The sequence below is a fragment of the Myotis lucifugus genome, unplaced genomic scaffold (assembly GCF_000147115.1).
Source record: "Myotis lucifugus unplaced genomic scaffold, Myoluc2.0 scaffold_340, whole genome shotgun sequence".
Classification (NCBI taxonomy): Eukaryota; Metazoa; Chordata; class Mammalia; order Chiroptera; family Vespertilionidae; genus Myotis; species Myotis lucifugus.
This window is the reverse complement of record NW_005871388.1, coordinates 891,212-918,690: the sequence shown is the minus strand read 5'-3', so window position 1 is coordinate 918,690 and position 27,479 is coordinate 891,212. Positions and strand designations below refer to the sequence as shown.

The 27,479-nt window shown below is 35.3% G+C and overlaps 1 protein-coding gene and 1 pseudogene across 1 annotated transcript in view; one reads left to right on the top strand and one right to left on the bottom strand.

Annotated features, from left to right (window-relative positions):
- LIN28B (lin-28 homolog B) overlaps nt 1-27,479 on the bottom strand; it is a gene marked incomplete at its 5' end in the record, with an annotated part of 69,039 nt that overhangs the window by 6,037 nt on the left and 35,523 nt on the right. The window contains 1 exon segment of the mRNA XM_023764602.1: nt 23,104-23,288. Within this exon segment, the coding sequence (XP_023620370.1) occupies nt 23,104-23,288 (185 nt within the window).
- On the top strand, nt 4,119-4,595 carry LOC102431931 (annotated as a pseudogene).

Genomic DNA, 27,479 nt, shown 5'->3' with positions numbered 1-27,479 from the left:
ATAACATTTTATATATTCTTCCTAAGTATAGTGGCAAAAAATATTGAGTTTTCAAAAATATTAGTTAGTGGTGATTTATGTTCTTTTAAAAAGGTTCGTATGGAACAAATACATATTTAACACCAGGAAGAATTTTATTTGTATCTATTGAAATATAGAAGCCAATATCCTCCTCAATTACCTTAATGCTAAAAATAAAATGATCTATACACAGCTGAACATACTATTAACAGAATTAAAATGATAATAGTAGAAATGATAACAGGTTCAATTTATTGAGAGCTTATTATGTCCCAGATTCTGTGCAAAAGGTTTTTAATGTAAGATATAATTAGTCCTCCCCCAAAACATATGAAGTAGGTATTGTATTGATAAAAAAACATTAACACTCAGAGGGTTTATGTAGAAGGGAATTTTAACTGAAATAATAAATTTAATTTGTATTTTAATTGCATAAAGACATTACACCCAACAACATTGATGTAAATTTATTATATGTAACTCTAAAAACATATAGGGACCTGAATTTAAAGCAAGAGAGAAAGAGAGAGAGAGAGAGAGAGAGAGAGAGAGAGAGAGAGAGAGACTGGAAGTAGATTGTTCTTCAGATCTGGGTTGCTGCTCTGTTACTATGCTGTGGGGAAGTGAGATTCTCTCTTTGAGATGAAAGGTTGAAACTAGTCCAGTCCAGACTTTTCACTATCAATGGCCAGTTTCATTTCTACCCCTCTGGTACTTTCTATGTGGAAAATTTTGTCTCAAGAATCATTCAATAATTTTCCATTCCCCTTAACCATATGACGCCCAACCACTGAGCCACGTCAGCAGTGGGGCGGGGGGCGGGGGGGGGGCACCAGTACTTTTTAAAGGCTTCCAGAGATAGGAGTGTGATGCTCCTTGAGAACCGCAGCCGTGTACTGACAAAGTTACCAAGGGATTACTCTATAATCTCACCCACAAGGACTGTGGTTCAAACAGAATAAATATCCCAAAATATTGTTTCAAGAGTTTATTGATGCCCCAGAAAAGAAGAAAAAAGAAGGAAGGGAACAAAGGAGGGAGAGAGGGAGGGAGGGAAAAAGGGAGGGAGGGAGGGAAGGGGGACAAGAAGAACGGTTTGTATAAATCTTATTTCCTTACTGGGAACGAAACTTTAGACTTTGACAGCATAAAAGCCCACAACCTTTTACCATCAGCAAACCCTGCTTATTGGGGGGGGGGGGGGGGGTTAAGCGGAACTTCGCAAATCTACTGAGTTTAGCTTCAGAAGTGGTTTCTCTTTTTCTTAGGCCATTATTCAATTCTTAGTTCATCAATCAAGGATGGTTTCAATTAGGCATCTATGTGATCAGAATGGGTGATAATTTACAGCTCTTGAATCGATTGATGCTTTCTCTAAACTTCGACCATCATTACCAATGAACATTCATTGATTTCCCATAACAACTCTTTTAATTCTCTACCTTCTGTTGCCTGCATCTAAAATAGCTCTCAAAAGCATATACACTTGTTTAGTATGCAAAACCTGAGTTGAGCACTGACATAGCCACATTCTGTTGGTTCTTAAGTAGAAAATTACTTTCTTATGGATATAAGTATAATAACAAGATCACTGCTTTTAATAAAATCTATTAGCCATAGGATTTTTAAAAGCTCTACTATTTAAATTACATATTGCCTAAAAGAGTGCCACTGATCAAGTAACTACTGTGCACTCTTCCCTATACTTAGAGAGGAAGAAAGTCCATAATAGATGTCTACAACCCTAGGTTTGCAATATTATCTTTAAAAAGCAAAATTTGACCACTACAATTGCCACTCAGTTCTTTCTGGTGCAAGATAAACTGGTAGATGTTTGGATGGTTCTGTACTGCCTAGTTCTACTCATACTACTAGTAAGCAAGGGCCAGTCTGTTTTGGCATGGGAACGAACGTGCTTTCAAACTCTAGAACCGCTGGCAGTGGAAATGAATACTCTATGTCTCCTCCAAACTTCAGTTTTCAGATCATTTACTAAACTGACTTGGGATCTGTACTGAGTTCAAAGGGTGCTTTTTCTTAACTTTCCACTGTTCTAACCTAATTTATTATCTGTTCTATGATGAAAAATTATCTAAATATCTTGTCTGTTAGTGGATTCAAGTACTTATAATACCCACGCAATCATTTTCATAAGTTCAAATGAAAAACAGAAAAATACAAGTATGTAATATGCACTAGATCCTAATGAAATCAATGTGACTCGTTAGCTGATTGGTAAGATATATACAGTTACATATTTTATCTTGTTTGATGTCTTCTCTTTACTGCTTTTTGGATTATCTTGTGTTTTTAGTTTTTGGACACTTCCTGATTAATGCCAATGTCATCTATATGGTAATGCCAGCTAAAAATGCACCAAAGTATCTTGAAAACCAGCTAAAGTATAGTAATAGCTCTAATCACAAACCTTTCATCATCTCATAGAAACAAGATAAGATGGACAATGTGTGGGGACAGATATGTGATGAATGGCAGTGCAGAGTATCAAGAGAGGTACGGATGGAATTCGTAGCAGTTTTAAGAGATATCAGAGGACATGGGACAGGAGAGAAATTGTTGGAGAAATGGGGCAAAAGGGAGTCTTTTTCATGTAAGGACATTTCAATCAGGTATAATTAATAAGCCAGACATTTTTGTATTTCATTCCATCATATTTTAAAAGTAGTTGGAGGACTTTGTGACAATACCATGAAACAAAAACCATTTGTTGAGAGGTTGCTATTTTGTACCATAACTTAAGAAAGAGCTTAATAATGAATTTTGGGTCACAAGTTAAAGCTGTATTTGAAATGAAAATGTTATCTCTTGTCCAAATGATAAAAAAAAAATCCCAGACGGGTAATCTGTTCTGCCTAATGGAAAAGTTGAAAAAACAAGGAGAAAAATGTCCTAACACAGATAGCTTAATGCTTTCCAATTTCTTGGGAGTAAAAAGTTTGTTATGATATAGAAGCCAGTCTCAAGGCAGTGGGCACTCTGTCAGCACGGCTTTCATGATTCCAACAGGACCAAGGAGGACTGTCCAGGTCGGGACACACACACACACACACACACACACACACACACACTCTACATAAAAGCCATGTGCAGTTTTGAAGTGGTAGTGTTGTAACTATCCAAACTTTAGATTTAAATTAATCCTGGCTGAAACCCAGGCCAGTTTACCTACCATGTTTGGTCCTGCTGACCTTCAAGGTATAGCGCATTTTTAGAAGGTTGGTGCTGGTATCAAATATGAAGGAAAGGAAAGACATTTCATATTTATCTTGAAATGGTCACAATTAGGTGTTCGTAGAGACGAAAGAATCAGATCACATATGCGACCTGAAAACGTTGGCTCATTTATCCATGACAGCAGCCACGCTCAAAACTTAAAACCCCCAGAGCTGCTTGCTTTTCACCAGAACATTCCACACCCGCCAGTGTCAGAGGTGTGACATCTGCTGTAAATAAGCACTGGTTCGGCCTGAAGAAATACAATTCCATGGCTGCCTTTCTGTCAACTATTATAAATGTTTCTTTCTTGGTCATCACATGATTTCTTTTAGGCTTTGGCTCTGTAAAACAGCCTTATTTTTACGGTTGGCATTACTTCACAAGTCATTCTAAAATGATATCTTTTTCTTTGCATGCACATTGAAAATTTTTTTTTACTACTAGTAAACATTTGGCCAGAAGCACAAGGAAGTTTAAAAGAGGAATTTCATCATGATTACTTGATAGGTGAAGCAATAATTTATCTAGAGAAGTCAATGTAAACATCAAAAGAGTATATGAAAGAATTTAAAATACATAATAAAACTACCTTAAGCATTAAAAAAAACCCTTAGGTATAAATATAAGGTCTACAAAACAAAAAAGTGACTAGCTCATATTTTATCACACAGAAGGAAGACACAGCATGAGAAATTTCAAAGAAAAGAAAGAGGTATACAGGTCAAGAATCAATTTCGGGCAAGACGACGGGCTCCAGTGAGCAGATCTCAAGGGATGAAAATAGGTATGCCTAGAAGCAAATTTTAAAAGCATTGTCTCTTCAAATCTCTGTCCATACCACCTAAGCATCTTGATTCACCATGGCCATATCAGCAGTGAAATGGGCGATATCAAACAGATCTATTTTGAAACATTTCTTTCCAATCCAAAATGGAGCTTTATACTGTGTTTGTCATAAATCCACATACTCTTCTCTTCCAGATGACTATCATTGCAAAGTAGAACTTGCTTTGACATCTGATGGCAGGACGACAGTTTGCTACCATCCTGCTGTGGATATTCCGTATGAACACACCAAGCCTATCCCTCGGCCAGATCCTGTGCATAATTATGAAGAAACACAGGATCAAATACTGAAAACCAGATTAGAAGAAAAAGATGAACACTTGGAGCAAGGACCCATGAAAGAACAACTTAGCAAAATGTTCTTTACTACTAAGCACCGTTGTTATCCTTACGGACAGTATCATACACGTCGTAGGAAAATGAATCCTCCAAAAGACAGATGATATTGAGGTTTTCAGTAAAATGCTGTCCTGTTCTCATTTGCCATTTGAGAAAATACAATCACATATATTCACTATGTTATATAGTATAATAATAATAAGTGTCTTTTCCTCTAAAAAAAAAAATCAATTTCGGTGGCGTGACTGAGGAACTGTATAGAAGAAGGTTAGATAACATTCCAGGTGTGCAAACTGGTTGTTTGCAAGCTGGAGGCAAAAGAGGGCTAGATTAAAAGATGTTTTAATCATCATTATTACCCGAGTTTTATTATTATTATTATTATTATTATTTAGCCAAATTGCGTATTCAAAGCTTTGAAGCCACCATGACTGTTACCTTTAATGCAAGTAATAATGTTGGTAGAATGAGTTTGTATGATGATAGAGCAGTGGTCGGCAAACCGTGGCTCGTGAGCCACATACGGCTCTTTGGCCCCTTGAGTGTGGCTCTTCCACAAAATACCGGCTCTTCCACAAAATATCGACTTCTGCGCATGGGCCACGAAGTTTAATCGCACGGTAGCTGCGCGCCTGCACGTGGTATTTTGTGGAAGAGCCACACTCAAGGGGCCAAAGAGCCGCATGTGGCTCGCGAGCCGCGGTTTGCCGACCACGGTGATAGAGTATCAAAATACCTCCCTATTGTTGTATTACTAAATTAATATTGCTGCTGAATTGTTGCTATATCACTGAATTAGTAAGAACTATGTGTACACTTTCCATATACACAAAGTTTACGCGAGTAGCTTACAAATTTGTATAGAGACCTGTTGTCCTGGAGCACGTTGCTATCTAAAATGTACCCTCAGGATTAACTCATGTGCAAGAGGCAAAAGGAGATTGTGCCAAACCATCTCTATAGCTACTCAGAAATCGGAAGGAGTTAAAACTATTGCGCTGAAATCACCAGGGAGAGGCTTGTAATGATCGATAAATTTGATCTGTTCCAGCACCAGCTACTGCTGAAGAAAATGATGAGGTGCAGACGAGAAGTAAATGACCTCTGTCCACTTCCCCTTCTAGACCAATTGGTCTTCCTGTGACTCACTGTATATGTTGCCCTTTACCAAGAATCAGCATTTCTTAAATTGTTCACATGTGGTAGGTAGGTGAAAATTGAACCAGAAAAATTGCCACTAGGTTCAGATAACCTCTATAAACTGTGATATTATGTCTTCTCCATGTAGGTCTGATTTTGAAAATTAAAGCTGAAGGTAAAGTCATATAGGGTATTCTTGGCCTCATGGTTACTTTCCCCTCCTCCTTATGGGTTATAGTGCCCTTCATGTTATCCAGCCTTTTATATGATGAAAGCCTGATAGGCTGCTAGGGAGTTCCTACAGATCTTTTCTCTGGCCACTGCTCCCTTAAGGAAAGCTTGTTTCCCTATTTGAACATGTTAAGGCTTTGACCCTGTGAACACATGACCACTGATACAAAACTCGACAGCTCTCAAGCCAAGGTTAGAGGGAAAAACTGAAGGTGTAGGTATGAGATGAGCAGATGGGTCCCTGGACAGGGACAGGATGATTTTCACATGCCCAAGTTATCTTAATGTTACCGATTAGGACTAGAGCCTACATATTAACCAATTTATGTGTGCATAGTCTATAAGCCAAAATTGGCTTGTGTTGAAGACAATTCCTTGAGTATTTGAACCATAGAGTTTTCATCTCCTTTGGTCATCCTTTGAATTTAACTGGTAGAAATTTACATGAAGAATTCATTATCTTAGTAAGACAAAAGAAACAAATTCAATTTGTTTTGAATAACTTTTCTATTGTTTTTTTCTAACACACACAAAAACCTTGAATAATATCCTGGCAGGTGTGGTGAAAGGAGTAAACTTGTTTGGATAATACTATTTCATCATCTTTCAGTTTCCACATTGCATCGCTTAGTATTGTCTGAGTTTCCTAGAAGGTATAAAAGATACCAAGAGCCCTAGCTAGTTTGGCCCAATGGGTAGAGCATCGGCAGTGACCCAAGGGTCCCAGGGTTGATTCCAGTCAAGGGAATGTACCTTGACTGCAGGCTCCTCCATGGCCCAGGCCCTGGTCAGGGCTCGTGCAGGAGGCAACCAATCGATGTGTTTCTCTCACATCGATACTTCTCTGTGTCTTTCCCTTTCTCTAAAAATCAATGGAAATGAGGACACATTTGTAATACCTTAACCAATAAAGAAATTAAAAAAAAATCAATGGAAAAATATCCTCGGGTGAGGATTAAAAAAAATAAATAAAATAAAATGTACCAGGAGATAGTACTTATTTGTAGTCTTTTTTCTTTTTCGTCTTTCATTGAACACAGTTGAGAATTCAGCATTTTTCATTTTCTGCCCATAATGGCAAACAGAAGAAAACTGCAGAAAATATTTCACAATTGTTAGAAGAATAAGCATACAAATACAAAGACAGACTCTTAACAATGATGGTGAAATTAATTATATAAACTGTATTTCAGATTGTGTTTACATAAAATAATATCCAAGATATAGTTGATCAAATGTAAGAATTAAAGAGTGAACAATCTATTTTTAAGACCAAAAGGAAATCTGTTATCCAGTTAGGGAGGATGTCATCATAGAATATTTTTTAAGAAGAAATTTTTGCTATAAGGACATGTAACAGTACACTTTCACCTGATGAGGTTTAATAAGTAGACAAATGCTAAAAGCACTGACTGAAAGGAGATAAAGAGCATAGAAATGGCCCTAACCGGTTTGGCTCAGTGGATAGAGCCTTGGCCTGTGGACTCAAGGGTCCCAGGTTCGATTCCAGTCAAGGGCATGTACCTTGGTTGCGGGCATATCCCCGGTAGGGAGTGTGCAGGAGGCAGCTGATCGATGTTTCTCTCGCATTGATGTTTCTAACTCTCTATCCCTCTCTCTTCCTCTCTGTAAAAATTCAATAAAAATATATTTTAAAAAAAGAGCATAGAAATGAAAAAACTCATTGAATTGATCGTTTTAATCAATGTCTAAAAATGAAAATGTTTTGCTATCATAGGCTAAAGAAATGACTACTCTCTCCTCAACAAAATTATGAGCCATGAAAGTTTTCAAAGTATTGCATCTTGAGGACAAAAGCGCAACAGGAAGAATCAGAGGTAATAAAAAGCTGGAACCTCTGAGAAATGTATTTGAAATCTGGATCAATATTTTCAAGATGGGTATGTTTCAGACTCATCCATGAGCAATTACTTACATTCAAATGATATTGCCTATGTCGGATATGTATATCTTTATACCAGATATACATGTCCAAAATATGGAATAAATTTTGGGTTCATTACATTTAAAGTCTTATGACTTTCCAACACAGGTGTTTTTCACCATCCCTTTGCTTATATATTTGTAATTATCTGAAAAACAACTTAAAATATATTTTGAAAGGGTCCATTGAACTCAGATGATAAACGATGGTGACTATTCTTCCTGGCATATCGGTGGTTAAAAAAATGTAGAATTTGATAAAAGGTGTAAGAGATAGAAAGTGTTATATCTTTAAGAGAATATATAGTCACAATTATTGGGAGCAACAGGAATGGTTTTGTAAAGGAGTTGGCCTGGCTACAACAAGCTAGTTAAAAGCTATGAAATATGAGTTCAGGTTTATATAAATGGAATAGAAAACATGCCAGGTGAATTTACGACATAAAAAAGAAGACAGAAGTGGAAAACGAAGGTCATGTTTAGACAAGCAAATTAGCTAGCTTAGGGAAAAAAAACAGAAACCAAGATTATTAAGCAGTATATTAAACTTTTTATAATTTAATATCTTAAAAATCTTTCATCTTGCCCTGACCGGTTTGGCTCAGTGGATAGAGTGTCGGCCTGCAGATTGAAGGGTCCCAGGTTCGATTCCAGTCAAGGGCATGTACCTTGGTTGCGGGCACATCCCCAGTCGGGGGTGTGCAGGAGGCAGCTGATCAATGTTTCTCTCATCGATGTGTCTAACTTTCTATCCCTCTCCCTTCCTCTCTGTAAAAAAATCAATAAAATATACTTTTTAAAAAATCTTTCATCTTACAGAAAAAATTGAGTTTCGAAATTGATATATACATTGTTCATGACCAAAAATCTATGACAGAAAGCTCTTCTCCTAAGCAAAAGCTACCAAACTCCACTCAATTTCCCATTATCTAAGTTACCTTGTGACAAGTCTTTTTTATTCAATTTTAGTATCACTATAAGGAGTTTTCAAAGAAGTAGTAATGAGAACTGAAACTTAACGGTTGGTTCATGTGCATTTTTTGAGATACTGCTAGTCTGAAATTTGTGGAGAAGCTAAGGTTGCAATCACAGAGGAGACACCGTGGAAAGGAGAGATGGTAGTTAAGCTATAGGGCAGATTCAACTAGAAAACATGATGAGTGAGAGGAGAACTGCAGATAAAGTTTGCAGAAGTACTTCTTTTTAATAAGTTCCAGGTGAAGGAACCAGTTAGAAGTCTAAGAAAGAGCAGTCACAGAAATAGGCAGGAGGGCAAGAAAAGAGGCATTTCTCTAGTTTAAAAACAACTTTTATAATGGGGAAATTGGCCAACAGCAATCAAATAAGATGATTACAAACTAGGTTGACAGATTTAGCAAGCAGGAGGTAGTAAGAAGTCTCAGGTAGAACATACACACAATACAGAAGAATTAAGGAACTAAAGTGAGGTGCAGTGTCAAGTATTAAACAACTTCCTCCAAGTCAAACATGCATATCTTAGGAAATGGGTCTGCCAAGTGGATTCACTTTGTCAGAGTGGAGAAGCCCTATCCAAAACTGCATACTACGTATTTTTTTGAAAATCAGCCAAGTCCAAAAGAAAAACAGACAGAAGCCTGAACAGGAAATTCACAAAAAGAGAAAGAAAAATGACACAAATATTTTAAATATTCAGATTAGCAAAAATTAAAAACAAAACAAAACACACAAACTTTAAAAATCAACGATACAAAAAAATATCAATTAATTAATTATATTATCTTCAAATTAGCATATAAAAATACTCTAAACCATACCACTGAAAACAACTAAAATTACTTAAGAAACTATTTTTTAAAAATCTTTCGAAATTGTATCTTTAATTAGGCCAGAAAATAAGGAATGCTTAGAAGTGAAAAATAAAGTAAAAGCAGAAAACTAGGGTGGTAAGAATGGCGCACCGAAACAAACCCTCCCATGCAGGTACCTATAGATACCTGTTACTTTAAGGTTTGACCTTGTAAGGGGAACGATGGAGCAGAAGGGTTGGGAAACAAAGCCTAAAACCTATCTGGAAGTTGAGAGTCTAAAAGAGATCTTGCCCATACAACTAGAACAACCTCTCCCCAAACTGCACCCAAAATATAAAGATAAATGAAAAAGAAACTTGTCCTGAAGAAAAGGATGGCAGCAACATTTCTCTACACTCAACATGGGAGGAAGAGAAAACAAATATCCCCTTAGGACTGATGACCACAACCCAGACTGTGTGTGGTGTTGCAGCTTAAGTGGGGATATGGCATGAGCTGAGAATGTATCATTAATGGTTCCCCATTTGGTACAAGTGCCTCCAGGCACATGACAAAGCAAACACACACAAAAAGTCCCTGGAAAAAAATTGCACCTTTCAAGCCAGAGTCCAAGAATCCCCATAGATAAAAAAAAAAAAAGAGTGGTTAAAAAAAATCATAAAATGACCTGGCCAGTGTGAGGTCCCTGAGGAAGACAGAGTTCTGCCTCTAGAATGCCTTTGGATTTGAAATGCAGCATCAACTCTTTCCTGGGTCTCCAGCCTATTTGAGAATTGACTACAAATTTTAGATCTTTCTCCAGACTGCCATCATTTAAGCTGAGCCTAAAGGCAACATCAACCCTTCTCTGGGTTTCCAATCTGCTGGCCCTGCAAATTTTAAACTTTCCAGACCCCACAATCACATGAAACTATACACATGCCTAGAAATAGAAAAAGTAAGTAATTGAAACTAAAAGCTCAATCGATGACTTAAAAAGCAACCGGATCAGAAATATCTGAAGAGAATGTTAAGAACTTCTGCTTCCAGCAGTATCACCAACCAAATACTCTAAAAGAACACTTAGAAAAACGACATTTTTTATACATTGCTGGGCTTGCAGAAAATAAGGGAAATGCCCCCCCCCCCCCCACAAATAAATCTAGAGGAAAAGTTAGAGCACGAAGCATTGAGCTATAAGCAAACAGAAAAGGCATAACTGCCCTGCAGACAAATAATATTAATGGTCTAAGTCAAGGGGTGAATAGACTGAGTCATGTGCCAGCAGCAATTGAACTCACTTCTATACCAAGGCAGGGATCCTCAAAATTAGTTATAATAGTCAGCTCTATAAAAAGTCATAGCTCCAGGAAGAAGCAAACACAATTCCTTTGAAAGAACAGTTTTCTCGACTTTAGCATGGACTTTTTCATAGATTATAATAAAATATGTATGAGCTCATAATTAAAGATCATGAGTGAGGGTCAGCAGAAACAAAGTACAGATTTAGACTTCCAAGGGCTTTACTGGAACTGCCAAAAACAGACTATAAAATAGCTAGAGACAAAGTTCATAAAGAAATAAAAGATAAATTAACAAAATGAATAATCAACATAAAACTAGCAAAATTAACTAGGCATATTTGAAAATATGAAATGCAACAGAACTATTAGATAGTAAAATGGTACTATTGACATTTAAAACAGTGGAATTATTAAACAGCAACTTAGAGCTAAAGGTAGAATTGGTGAACTGGAAAATAAACCTGAAGTTACATGGAACACAGAATAGACAGATAAAAGAGATGTTAAGAAATATTGAGAATAGAGTAAGAATGTCTAAAGTACATCAAATAAGTTTATGAGGGGCGGGGGGAGAGAGAATAAGCAGAGAGAGAATGAAGAGAATAAAGGGGAGGCAATATTTGAAGAGAAAAATGTCTGAAATTTTTCCAGAATGGATGAAAGACTTGAACAGTTATAGCATGTACCGAGCAGAACAAATAAACATGAATGCATAATACATTAAAACTGTAGAAACTTAGGACAAAATGATGTCACAAGTAGTTAGATAGAAAAGAAAGATTATCTGCAAAGGAACAGAAATTAGACTGATGGCAGATAACTGCAATAATGGAAACCAAGAATCTGTATAAAAATATCATTGAAATGCTGAAAGAAAACATCTTGCATATTCCAGCTTTTAGGAACAAGAGTAAAATAAAGATAAATTCAGATAAAAACGAGTTTACCATAAACAAATATCCCTATAGAAAATTCCAAACAATATATATTGGGGGGAAAATCTCAGAAGGAAGGTCAGAGATGAAAGAAGAACAGTGAATATATAGTTCATTAAGTACGTAGGTAACAATGACTGATAATAATAAATAATAATTTATAAAGTTAAAAAGCAAAAATTGAAGCATAGCCTATACATTTGAAGAAGGTTCCTAGGCCTTAAAGTACTCTATGTATCATTATTTGATGGAAAGGACTCAAGAGTAGAAATAATTCTAAAAATATTTATCAATTATTATACCATGGGTACAAACCAATCAGAATGGTCAATAAAATAAACAGTATGGCTATCCCAGCATGCAGTTGCTGAATATGAGCCTTAGTTGTGAACTAACTTTAGAATTTGTTAACTTGTGTAACCATGGTAGTATTCAAGGAAACCAATGAAATACTAGAAATAGATTGTATTGTATAACCCCTGAACTACTGAAGGGGAAAGGTGAAACAAGAAAAACAAACATTAAAATCTCAATCAGGGAAAGAAGGGGAAAGGAAAACATTAACATAAAGAAAATAAAAAACAGAAAAATCCAGAGTGAATAGATAGAGTAAGACTTGTAGTAAAAACATATCAATAATGGCAGTATATCGACAAATTGTACCAGTTCAAATACAGATTGATTTAAAAAATACTAAAATCAGCTATATGTTGTATCTAAAATATAACAACATGAAAAGATGGAAAAGAGGTGAAAGAAACTGTAATCCTGTGTGATTGACTGACCTGTGCCCCAACCCTAATTCATATGTTGAAGCCCTACTCATTAATGTATTTCAAGACAGGGCCTTTAAAGAAGTAATTAAGGTTAAATGAGTCATAAGGGTGGGGCCCTAACCCAATACTGGTGTCCCTATAAGAAGAGGAAGAGACATGGGACATGTGTGTTTGGAGAAAAGGCCATGTAAGGGCAGTACAAGAAAGCACCATGTGCAAGCCAAGGAGAGAGGCCACAGGAGAAACTAAACTAATGATACCTTGATCTTGGACTTTAGCTTCCAGAACTGTGAGAGAATAAATTGTTTTTTAAGCCACTCAGCCTGTGGTATTTGGTTATGGCAGCCCAAAGACATCAGACAGATATTAACCTAAAGAAAGCTGGTTTTATTAATAATATAGAGAAAATATACTTTGAGGCAAAAATATGCTATCCTTAGAATAGAGAAAGATGTCAAATAATGAGAAATGGTTCAAATCATAATTTAAATATATTATACACACACACACACATGGAAAAATCTAGAGGGAGAAATAGAAGAATCAATCACTTTTGGGTACTGAGTTGAGCAAGCCAGCTGTGGAGGACATTTTGGAATTATTTGGGGGAAATTTGAATATGTTATGGGTTTTAGGTAAGATAAAAATACATAACTATGGAAAAGAGATTACTGACTAAAATATTAGTAGGTTACGAAAGAGCTGTACATTTTAGCAAATGCATACATATGTAAACACACACACACACACACACACACACACACATACAAACACACACCACACACAGATAAAAAAAAAGTTTCAGAAAACTGTATACTAAAGTTTTCATGTTGGTACTCTGATGAGTATAAATATTTTCTTTTTTTGGCTTCTGTGTATTTTTAAGGACAAACAATGCAAAATGAGAGAACCCTGAAACATAAATACTAGAAGTAATATAGAGAAGTCATTATATAACAAAAGAGGTTTCACAAATCAATGAAAAGAGTTCAAACAAGAGATGCTGAGTATGGGTAAGTTCAGAATAAAGCTTCCTATTATATAAAGTCACAAATTAAATTTTAGATGAATTTCAGAGTTAAAAGAAATAAACCAGAAAAAATACAGATCAATATATACCTGATCATCAGATGGGTAACAAACAAAGGCAGAAACACAATGGAATAACTTGCCAAATAAAAGAGCAATGAAATTGGATATGCCAACCATTACCACGGATGGGGCAAAATTAATTATTAGGTGAAAATATTTTATAACTTAAAAAACAAATGCACTTAAAATTTATTAAAATCAATAGTCATCAGTAAGGTGGCTGATTACAAAATTACACAAAATCAACCCTATTTAGGAAAAAAATATTATAAAAATAAAAGAAGAAACACACTACACCGAGGATGGACTTTATACATGTGTTTAGATTTACTAAACGTTTATTTTATGCTAACAGTGTGTAGTTTTCATTTTCTCCATTTAGGTTCCACGTATCTCTTATTAAGCTTTATTCCCAAGTGTTTTATTTTTATTTTCCCTTTGGTAAATGGAATATATCTTCAGTGAGCAGGAAAGATACAGATAGGTTCTTTTCCCAGCCATCCATCCTCCTTCTGCCTATCTCCCCTAGCAGGAGGGTCATGGTTTGATAGTTTGTTTACTGCCAGCTCACAAGGGCAGAAACCATACATTCCAGAGCTCAGATATCTGCCTCTGCTCAAGAAATGCTAGAAGCCAGCTCTATTCTCTTGTTAAGGGAAGAAAAACCACAACTGGAGATTTTAAAAAACATACACCCACAAAAACAGTAACTCTTAGGGACAATGTAACCTAGGGAAGAAAGATGCACTTTTAGAAAATGGGGACAGGCCCTCTGGAACTAAAAACACAGTTTCGAATTTTAAAACTGAATCGAAAAGAAAAAAAAGTAAGAAGAGATAGCCACACCTGAGAACGCAATATTTTGTAAGTTTAAGTAGAACAATCTTATAACAAAAAGCAAGACAGGAGATTGGAAATGCTGAGAGAAAGGTATGAAACTTTGAAGACCAATTTAGGAGCGCTATCAGTTGACTAACAGGAGTTCCAGAAGGAGAAAAGGAAATCAGTAAGGTAAACAAATAACAAAAGAAAATTTCTAAACACATAAAGAAATGAATATTTACAAGAGGTGACATTGTTCTGCAACAAGACTTTTTCAATGAAGGAAGTGACTTGTTGATTTACGTGATCGCACAAGCTCCCTGTGTTGTTGGAAAACGGAAACAAACAGTTTGCAGACTGGCTACTTTAAATAGCACTGTTTCATGGACATCAGTTGGTTTTGCCTAACTTCATCCAGTATCTCTTTTCATAATAGCACCTTGATTTTCTTTTGGGAGAGGCTTCCTTCCCCTCTTTTAATCCTTGTGGTTTGGATAGGGCTCACCTCACTCCTCAGCTCATGGGGTGGGCAAATGACGCAAGTCTATGGAATCAGTGTCACACTATGTTAGATCAAGAAAAGCAATCTAAGCTTTTGTCAGAACTGCTGGCAATTCTAGCCTTCCTGGCACTTGAATTGAGTACTCAAACCCAGATGTATCTGAAACGATTCTAATTCCTGCAGTTATAAGTTACGTGAGTCAATAAATTTCATTTTTCCCCTTCTTGTGTAATAGTTCTCAGACTTCAGGGTGCATCAATATTACCTGGAGAGTATGTTAAAAACAACAACAACAAAACAAAACAAAACAACAGACTGCTGGAATCCATACCCTGGGATAAGTCTGGATGAAGCCTCAGAATTTTTCTTTCTAAAAAGATCCCAGGTGATGCTGGTTTAGTGACTACACTTGAGAATAAACTGCCTTAAGCCATTATGAATTGGTTCATATTACTTATACCTGAAAGACTAGTGACTCCTATATCTCCAATTATGTGAAATAACCCTTGAAGCAAATTGAAAATAAAAATTTTAAGTTATCTAAGAAATAATGAAAATAATTAGAAATTCATACCAAACAATTAAGCCTTTCTTAAAATAATATCTATGGTCTGAAATCCTTATCTATACTAATAAAAGAGTAATATGCTAATTAGACCAGACATCCTTCTGGACAAAGCCACGGTGGCGGGGCCAAGGCAGAGGCAGTTAGGGGCCATCAGGCCGGCAGGGGAGAGCAGTTAGGGCGATCAGGCCAGCAGGGGAGAGCAGTTAGGGGGATCAGGCTGGCAGGGGAGAGCAGTTAGGGCGATCAGGCAGGCAGGCAGAGTGGTTAGGACAGGCAGGCAGGTGAGCAGTTAGAAGCCAGCTGTCCAGGATTGCAAGAGGGATGTCCCACTGCCGGTTTATCTATACTAATAAAAGGGTAACATGCTAATTAGACTGGACTTTTTCTGGATGTCCTTCTCGACAAAGCCATAGTGTTGGGGGCTGAAGCAGAGGCAGTTAGGAGCCATCAGGCCAGCATGGGAGAGTAGTTAGGGTGATCAGGCCGGCAGGGGAGAGCACTTAGGGGGATCAGGCAGGCAGGCAGAGTGGTTAGGGCAGGCAGGCAGGTGAGTGGTTAGGAGCTAGCTGTCCCAGTTTGCGAGAGGAATGTCTGACTGCCGGTTTAGGCCCAATCCCGCCCCTGAGGACATCCCCGGAGGGGTCCTGGATTGAAGAGGGTGCAGGCTGGGCTGAGGGACCCCTCCCCCATGCACGAATTTTGTGCACCGGGCCTCTAGTCTATATATATAAAAGCCTAAGCGACCAAACGACTGATCGCTATGACGTGCACTGACCACCAGGGAACAGATGCTTAATGCACAGGATTGGGCTCCCTCCTGTCTGGATCAGGCCTGTGGGGGTCAGTCCAAAACTGGCTATCTAACATCCGCAGAGGGGTCCCGGATTGCGAGAGGGCACAGGCCAGATCGAGGGATCCCACCGGTGCACGAATCTGTGCACCAGGCCTCTAGTTATTTATAAAAATAAAGACTGATAATTAATTATTCAATTTAAAAATTTGATGGTACCTCTAAAGGCTAAGTAACATCTTTCTTTTTAAAAAAATATTTTTATTGATTTCAGAGAGGAAGGGAGAGGGAGAAGGAGAGAGAATCTTTGACCAGCTGCCTCCTGCAGGCCCCACACTGGGGACTGAGCCCACAACCCAGGCATGTGCCCTGACCAGGCGAACCAGGACCTCCTGGATCCTAGGTTGATGCTCAACCAATAAGTCAGATGATCACAAGTCCATTTTTTCCCTTTACAAAATATTTTCTAAATTTAAAATCTGTTGTCTGATTATATCCAAAGCACCTACATTTAAAAACAGCCCTTCATTATATGAAAATACATGTTAATAATATCATTTTATAGGGAAACTTGTTGATTATGAATCTGATTTTACAAAAATGAGGTCTGCTTTTATTAAATTACTATTTTGTATGAAAAGTGCAGATTGTAATTTATATATTATTATATATATTATAAATTATAATGTAAATAAGGCAATCCTATTTACACCAATAAAAAATCTTTTTATGAGAATAATTCAAGTCCTAGTTCTTAATCTGTTTATTTTTAACCAAATTTCAAAATATTAAAATTTCAGTGTAAATTTACAAGAATCACTACACAGGCTCTTCAGATTCATCAGAACAGAACTGACTTGTGCTTCTTAATTAATGAAGAATAAAAAAGGTTAGCCAGAGGATGCTAACAACTTTGTAATTCCTTGGATTATTACTTGGGCTTGGGGTACAGGACTCATATTTTAGTGGAGGGATTTAGCAGTATAAATATGGAAATTTTCTCTTGATTATTTTTCATTTTGATTAGCCCTTATTCTATTCACACAGGAACAGATTGGACATTACAGCAGATATAAACATGAGAATTTGTTTTTAGAGTTTTAAAGTGACACTCCAAACAATGTCAGATGCTCATTAAAATATATATATATGCATATATATATTTATATATACTTAATATTAAAGGATAAATTAATTTCCTTTTTTGAAAGCAACTCAAGAATTTTAAATATTACCCAATTCTCACAATCCTTTGTATGGAAACCATCCAATAAATATTTGATCTCAATTTCACCAAGACCAGAGTCTAAAGGAAGAAAACTATGTAAAGTTTCTTTTAAACATTCAATTTCTACTTGAAATATTAGAGTTTTTTTCTGAGTTTCTGCAGGCATTACTTTACTATTTATTATGCTTAGAATAAAACAGCAATCAGAAAATCAACCTAAAATTGTGATTATTTGCCACTTGGCTTCTGACTATTCCCATCAGGCACCTTGGGAGACCTAGGCATTGCCCAGTGAAGCTCGGCCCCACACAATGTCTTGCAGAGAGAGGGTGATGAGAATGGCACATTGTCTGCCGGTCTGAACAGAGGTCACAGCAGGGAGAGCATCTGCTAAGATAATGTGAATGAAGGAAACAACTATAATTGCCTCATTAGGAGATCTCTGGCCAAATAATCACAAGAAGAAAGGACTTAGAAAACCACCCTAAAATTAACTCTATAATAAGGTAAATGTGAGACAGAGTAAAAAATGTAGAAGAATTAAGGAGACTTGGGTATTCTATTGGTTTTACTATTTTCCTTAGTCACCTTATGGATGAATGGAAAGTTGGATGCAACAGTTCAGTTATTCAGCTCCAGGCCTTGCCAGTCATTAGTAGGAAGCAGAAGATGCAAATTCACAGCTGTCCAGGATACAAACAAATGTAAAATAAAGGGTGCTGGGGAATTGCTTACAAGGGACGGAAAATAGAAACTAAAAAGGGATATCTACTGGTCTATATTGTGAAATTACAATGAAAAGCATATAATCAAAGGCATGGGGAACAGTTTAAGAGGGAAAGAAGTGAAATTAAAAGAGCAAAGTATCAGAAAAACAAAAGAGAAAAAAGAACAAACTGTCTCTGCCTGATCAATTTACTTTCTTCTATTTTCTACCTCTAACTTTTGAAGTCAGACTTTCCTTAAAAGTCAACAGCATAGAATTACAACTAAATCCTGAGTCACCTGAAATTATCAGCTGATATAGGTGTATGTGTTTTATTCAACATTGTTGATAAATTAAAATTTCATACCAAAAGCTAAGGTAAATGTTTTCCTAATTTAAATTTAAATTAAGTACCCAAACTAGTCCCAAGACTGAAATGTATTGACACTGTGACAAATTATTTTTGCATTTCCTAATATTTTGAAGTTAAACTTTATTAACTTAATTCATATTATACAGTCAAAACATATTATTATATAAATAGGTTCTTGAAGTGAATTATAATTACTAAATTTTTTTGATTCCAACAAACACAGTAAAATTAGCTTGTTATACCCATAAGCCAGGTTTAAAATAAGCAAACTATTTGATGACTTTGATGTTTTGCACCCAAAATGTGCTGGCTAATTTTTCCATTCCATTTACCATTCCGGTCTTTAAACTGCCTTAATCTCCTGCCCTCAGATGTTGACCTTGTAAGAATAGGGGTCATAGGTCAGAATAGACAGACCTCAAAGGATCTGGACTATCAATTCATGCCTGAGAGATTTCTCTTCCACAATAGGAACCTACGAAACAGCAAATTCCTAAATCTAATCACACAAGTATCAGGGTGAAACTGTTATTTATTGGAATTTGTTGATTTACATTTTTAAATATCTCTAGCACTTAAAGAGCATTTTTCTTTTTCTTTTGGGAGCAGGTTCTCACATATAATAAATATGAAAATAAAATAATTGAAAGAACTTTTCATGTAAAACAGATATCCTTAATATCATTGTATCATACACCTAAGTATAGATTTATTACTTTAAGGCATTCTATGTAGATTTTAAATATCCTGAATTCCTAGCCATAAAGAACCTGAGAAAAACCACAGAGATAATGTCTAAAAGTGGTTACCCTGCTGTAGAGGTGTGGGTGAGAGTGTGTGTGTGTGTGTGTATGGGGGCAGGCGTGTTAGAGAAGGGTTACCACAAGTTTTAAGCATATGTAAGGTAAATGAGGACATTCAAAGAATATTTTTAAATAAACAAATCAAAATATACAGTCCTTCAATAAAGAACAATATCTTATGGCTTCCAAACCTTTTTGCAAATTAAAAGAATTTGAAACACAAAATTATTGTCCTGTAAAAGTAATCATACATCTTCACTTTTATTTTTATAAAGGGCAAGTGAGCTCCTCTGAGCTAAGAATAATATATATATATCTCCCACGTTCAAAGGCTGTTAAATCACGTTGTTTACCCATATCTTCAGAAAAAAATCACTTCTACTGTCATGGTAAACAACCTGCTTCCCTATTTATAATGGTCTAGCCCTCTAGCAACTTCAGTGCGAAATTATAGCTAATTTGTCTACAAACGTCAGGTCGTCATAATAATCTGGCCACTCAGTGTATATATGTAATGAGTTTCTGTTCATGTTCACCTTGGTCTTTCTGACCACAAACAGTAAATATAATATGTCATTCTCATATCATTTTAATAGTGGACTAAAAGGAATGCTACATTTCATAATCAATTTTAAGTCTAAAGGAACAGCATCTTAAAAATGCTAAATGAACAAGACTTTCTAATATGATCAAATGAAACTTATTTCTTATAAGCCAAAAACATTATTACTGAACTATATAACAATTACCCTTCTTTCTAAAAAAAATAATACATTAAAATTCCAACTCATGTAGAAAATGAAAAAGCTTACTCATGTGCTAATGCAGTGAGGCAAATAAAATATTGCCTGAAATGGAATGAAAGCAGTAGAACAACATTTAAGTCAAGATTGTTGAAAAGAAACTTGCATTATAAATAGCACTTCTTGGACTATTTGGGTCAAAAGATGTGGAAGGTTAAAGAGAACAAAGAAGATAGTCACTACCCAAGAAAAAAATTAGAATAAAAAAGGAGGTAAAAAAAGAAACCTTAAACAATTAAAAAATATGAAGCTACATGTATATACCCAATATATACATCTCCCATGTATGCATGCACTTCAACTGATTTTAAAAATTATATGTGTTTCTATTCTTTAATTATTAAGAATTAAAATAATTTAACCTACATAGAAAGATTTCCAAATGAGTTATTTTAGTATACATGCTGTTTATAAATATAACATATTTGTTAATATAAACTGAAATTTTATTATATAAAATATTTAATTATATGTTATAGGCTGACATGATTATTTCATGTAAATACTAAACATCAACAGTGCCAAACACATAAATAATCATTCTTCCCCCATAATTTCTTCCTGTTAAAAAATACTTCTTTTTCTCATAGTAAATTGTGGTTTATTAAAGAATAAAATCATAGTGTAGGCCAGTTTGCAAGAAGAAATATAGAGTTTTAAAATATTTTTTCTTTACAACCTTCATTTTACTATAAAGAGAGCTTTGTAAGGGTTAGTCAATCTCTACTCTTTGTTAATGAGCATAAGAAAAACTAAACAGCAAAAATAAATCTAAAATTACTTCATTTGAAACTTTAAGAAAACATTTTAAATGTGGAGGATTTAAAATAAAACAAGGTAACACTGCTGCTGGGTAACTGGACACTAGTAACTGAACACTAAATTAAGAACAATTTTAAGATAGAATGAAAAAATAACCCCACTTACTTTTGTAACTAGTCTACTCAAATTTAAGGCAAAAATCTTTAAAATTATTTTGTTTCTTGCCACAAAGACATAAATCTTCACAAAATGTGTTTTTATCATATATGTATTAGAATTGAATATATGTATTAGAATTGAACAAATTATATATATATATAACAAATTTGATATATATAATATAGATTAGAATTGAACAAGTAAGTTCTTTTGAGTGATGGAACCAAATTTTGAATTTGTTAAATGTTTTAATTGCCTGTAATAAAAACTTTAAGATTTAATATTTTAACCTGAAATGACAGAAAGTAGATTAAACTTTCTAATTTAAAAATATTTCAAGAGAAAAGGTATTTTTTCAACAGATAGCACTTGAACAATTCATATTATTCATATTAAAAAAAAACACCTCAACCTAACCCAAACACCTTATATGCAAAAGTATATTCTAGAAAGATTATAGATGTAAATGTAAAACTATAAAGCTACAAGAAGAAAACATGGGTGAAGAATCTCTGTGATCTAGGGTTAAGCAAAGATTTCTTAAATAAGACATCACATAAATATAACATAAAAGACTGATAAATGTCTTTATCAAAATTTAAAACGTTTCCTCTGTGAGAGATGTTTAAGAGATTGGAAAGACAACCCACAAATTTAGAAAAAAGATTTTCAAACCATATGTCTGAGAAAGAACTTTTATTTACAGTTATATAAAGAGCTCTCAAAATGCAATAAGAAAACACACAATCCAGTAATAGGCAAAAGGTATAAACCAAAGCAAATAAAAGGATGACACAAAAACAAAAAAGAAGCTCAATATCAATAGCCATTAGGGAAATGAAAATTAAATCCATGATGACATATCTACCTACTAGAATAGTTAAAATAAAAAATACTCTCAATACCAAATGCTGGCAAAGATACAGAGCAGTTGGAACTCTCATATATTGTTGGTGGGGCTTCAAAACAGTATAATCACTTTGGAAAAAATGCTGGCAGCTTCTTATAAAATTAAATATATAGCTATGACCATATTATCCATCAATCCTACTCTGAGATAAATGAAAAACTTATGTTTCTTGAACAGTGGTACCCAAATGTTTGTAGCGACTCTATTTATGATTGCCAAACTGGAAATGCCCCAATACTAATTCACACTGTGGGAAGCTAGGTAGGTGCTAATAATTGACATGAAATATTCTGTGACATATAGTTAAGTAAAAAACAAATGGAGCCGAAACCGGTTTGGCTTAGTGGATAGAGCGTCGGCCTGTGGACTGAAAGGTCCCAGGTTCGATTCCGGTCAAGGGCATGTACCTGGGTTGCGGGCACATCCCCAGTAGGAGATATGCAGGAGGTGGCTGGTCGATGTTTCTAACTCTCTATCTCTCTATCCCTTCCTCTCTGTAAAAAATCAATAAAATATATTTAAAAAAAAACAAACAAAAAAAAAACAAATGCAAGTTTCAAAAAATTGCATAATAATATAATTCTCATTTCAGTTTGTATTTGAAGTGATCTTTTCCCCTTAACTTCTTTTTTTTAATATTATTTGAATTTTCTATATATATGAGTTATCCATTAAAAACAGACAAAACAATTAGGTATATTTCCATTTGAAAAAACAAGTGAGGTGCTGGGATGTACAGACAGGCATTTCTTTCTGTTGAAAACTCCAACCTCATTTGTGGCCTCAGAACAGCCTAATGAAAATGGTGGCAGGGGACCGACTAGTCAGTGCGCAATGCTGAGCGCTCAGTTCAGTATACTCTGCAGGTAGCTCAAACTGCAAGAGAGCCCATATTACTGAAAAATTCCATTCAGCTACATAGTGGTGGCATGTTATTTTTACTAGACTATATGAAATCCAATAATACAAAAATATAAATAAATTTTCAAGTCTTTCCTAAATACAATAAACTCACAAACTAACAAATTAAAATGATGACCTACCTATCTCCCTTTGGTCTTCTTTTTTGTAGTGTCTTCCCTTTGGGTCTTCTTTCACTTCCTAAACAGGGGCTCCCACCAGGTCCTGTTACCCGTATTGATTCAAGGCCTTTGGAAGATTTTTTAAATGTGAATTCCACTGGTTCTCCTTCTTTTAGGCTTCTAAATCCTTCCATGAATAATTTGCTCTGTAAAGAGCAGAGGAGGGAGGGGAAGAGAAAGAGAGATCATGATTATCAATGCTTTATAAATTATCTCTATAATTCTAAGATTAACATAGCAAAATATTCTTTGTTACTCATTACTAAATATAAAGTCTTTTTTGTTTAAGTTCAGTGACGGTTATATGCCATTTTAAAGTTTCCTGTTGCAAGGCTGGCAGTGAGAGAATAAACTAATACCATTTTTTAAAGGCAATTTGGCAATACTTACAAAAATTTAAATGTGTATATTCTTTGACCCAGCAATTCCACTTCAAGGACTCTCCTACAGACATACTCACACAAGGTTAAAAAAAAAAGACCTATATCAAAATTTACCACAGCACTGTCTGGTAAGAAAATAACTACCCTAATGTCCATCATTGGTAAATTGATTAAATAAATTACAGTAGAGCTATAGAATGTAGTGTCATTGAGCCATTTAAAGAAGATCTGCATGTATTAATGTAGGAAGATAAACATGCAACACTGTTGACTTAAAAAATTAAGGTTAAATAAGAGTGTGTTTACCATCTATGTCAAGAAGTCTTTAAAAGTTACATGTTACATGTTTATGTATGTACTAGTAGAGATGGAATCTGGAACAACAAAGTCATTTTCCAGTCCTTTTCTGGGAAAGTGGGGAAGCTTTTCAATAATACACATGATTGTACTGTGTGAACTTTTTATAACTTAAAAGGAAATACATTTTTATAGCATGAAAGACAGTTGATTTCTTTTTAAAAAAAGGAAGAAAAGTTTTCTGATTACAAAAGTATAACCTTGATTACAAATGTGAACTGGCTCTTTGGATCTTACTCTTTTTTGTCAAAGTAAATGTGCCAATTCAAAATATACTAAAAAAAGTTTGAAAATCATTAGTTCATTTCTTCAAACCCCTTGTGTATATTTTACAGATCTAATTTGGAATATCATGCAGTCTTAAAAGATTTTTTTCTGAATTTAGGGGCAAAAGGGTGCAAAACGAAATATGGTAGGAGACGTTGGTCCAAGTCCAGCTCTTTGGGTAAACAAGTGTGCAGCCATCAATGAGTCATTTTATCTCATTTCTATGTATCTGTAAATTTAAGGGATTTCAGTTTCCCCATATGTGTTCTGAGGAACAGTGGTTCCAAAACAGACTCTATGAAGAAAGGAGTTTGTGGTCAAATAAGTTTGTGAAACACTATACAATATATTGTTTCCCCTTAGTAATCGTACTAAAGTTTCTGCGATGCCCTCCCCTCTCTCCCACACCGAAATAAGAACCTTATCTAACTGTGTTTAACCTAGCAATTTCCCGACATAATTGATGCCAGAGCCCTTGCTTTGTAAGTGCAGATGACTAGCACACTTAGGGAAACACTGAACCAGAAAATCTCTACCCCTCGCAAGTCCATGATTCAAAAGGCAGTTCAATAATTACAAATAACCAAATGGATATATGGAACAAACAGAAACAATACTTCAAAGTTCAACGCAAAAGGAGTGTATTCATTGTGAAAGTAATATGATACATGAAAACAGGTTTTCAACTGTTTTTAGGTCACCTGACACTGCGAAACCCTTCGTGGGGAAGTCTGCAACTGGCAGCACCTTTTCTGCTGTCTGATGTGATGTAGAAATCAGAAAAACAAAACAAAACAAAATACAACTGCCTACACCCTTTAAAACAAAAACAATTATTATTTTTAAAGCATTTTTTTTAACAATCCCAAATCTTCTCGTTTCCCCTAAGTTTTCCCTCACGAATTATAAAGAGTTCTTTTGCTTTTATACCCTTGCTTACTCCTCACTCAAGAAAGTACAAATTATCAAATCAGACGAAGTGGAGTATAGATGAACTACTGCAATGAAGAGAATGGACACAGGTTGTTCATATGTTTTGTTTCTACAGTAAAAATTCCATCACTTATTTATTTACTTCTCATTTCTAGTGTCCATGGGCACTATCACCAATTTGATTTGATTTCACTTTCCATTATTACAATTTTGACAGGTATCATTTATAAGTAAACTTAAAATTGATCATTTAGATTGGGCCTTCCAAATCTAAACTTCCATCTCTTATGGATCACTAAGTTCTGTACATTATTCATGATATTATGAAAGAATAGTTCTTTAAATTCTATCATATACTCAACCTTCTGTAAATTACTGCATAAGGCAATTTAGATTTATAATACTTCACACAAAAATAAGAACATCCCTAAGAAACTACAATGGCATTGCAAGGAAAAGACGATTCACATAGAATAGTCTATCTTTGCTATTATATAAAAAATTGCTACTACATAGATGGGAAAGATTTGTTGAAATAGGGGGAGGAATTAGCTCATTGCTTCACAAAAATCAACTTCTCTCCTTGACTTGATAATTCTTTTTAAAAGTGCCTCCATTTTTCTAGTCACACTGGTTTCAATCCTTAGTTTTACCCAAACTATTTATTGAAACATGTACCATTCTATCTTCATAATTTCTTTCATCTGCCCCAACCATTTCATTGGGTTACTAATGCCCTACCTCAGGTCCTAACTATCTCCTTCTTGGATAAGTATAACAGTTCCTTCGTTAACATTTCAAGTCTCCCTATTCTAGTGCCTTCCACACCAGCATATTCTCTGAATTAATCTTACCCTGTTAGTTTCCTGTCTCAAAAATCTACAATACATCTCTTTAAGTTGTAGGTGAGACCATTCATAGTCTAAGGCAAATAATGTGAGGTCTTTCTCTAGAGAGACTGAAGGATATATCAGGGCAACTGGTGAAATATTGGATCCGACACACAAACCCCTATTCATTCTAACAATTAGGAGGCCACTGGTGCAAGAGCCAGCTCCCTACCCATTCAACCTTAAATCATCCCTATCCCTCATTCTTACCTCTCATTCATACATCTGAAGGGTCAACCAAGAATCACAAAACATGCAGCATAATGAAGAAAGGTCAAGATAAATGAGAGAACAAAAGAAAATTTATATACCATCCAATTAGTATCTCCACAGATATGAGATAATATGACATCAATAAAACAAGAACAAAAACAACTAGAGAATTTGAAAAATACTCCCGAAAAGTTAAAAATGATTGTTGAAATTAAATGGGATGGAAGTAAAAGGTTAGAAAATCTCTTAGGACATAGATAAACAGACCCCCCTCCCCCTGCAATGAAATATATGATAGCCCAGCGGCATGGCTCAGTGGTTGAGCATAGACCTGTGAACCAGGAGGTCATGGTTCAATTCCTGGTCACGGCACATGCCCAGGTTGTGGGCTTAACCCCCAGTGTGGGGAGTGCAGAAGGCAGCTAAGCAATGATTCCCTCTCATCGTTGATGTTTTTTCCTCTCTCTCTCCTCCCTTTCTCTCTGAAATCAATAAAAATATATTTAATATATATATATATACATATATATATACATATATACATATGTATGTATATATGATGGAAAAAACACGAAGTACAGAAGAAATATAAAAAATCCACAAATATCCAACTTGAACCAGTGTTCCTGGAAGAAAGAATACAGAAGATGGAGGAAGAGAAATTATGAAATGAATATCATAAGAGAACGTCCCAGAGCTAATGGGAATACCAAGGAGAAGCCTATACTGGGCGGAAGGCAGTATGGAAGCTTTTCCAGGAGGTACAACTTTGAGTGCAAGAAGAGAGTGTGAGATTTTAATGGAGATTGAAAGTAGTAATCCATACTAAGCTGATGGCTTAACCATATGCTTGTGAAGCAGAATAGCTAATACATGTTTGGGGATGGCAAGAGCTTAACTGCATGTATTACTGTGAAGGGAGTAACCAAAAATGAGGCTGAAAATTGCAAATTAGAGAGCCAGACGATGGATATTGTTGATGGACATCATAGTTTTATTCTGTCTAACATAAAGATCTAATGATACTTTTTTATTTTTAGAAGTAGTAATATCAAATCTGTTTTTAAATATATATCTTTGGCAATAACGTGTGTATGTGTGGAGAGGAATGTATGTGGGCATACCTGTGACAAGGTAACTGTCATAGTCTTAGCAAGAGAGTATTACAACAACACTAAAAAAATGAAAGGAAGAATTGGTTTTGCAAAACACTTCAGGAGTCATACTGATCACCTGCTATAAATTATTACCTGCCCCATGTAACAACTTATTGTTAAAATGGATAGTGATGTAA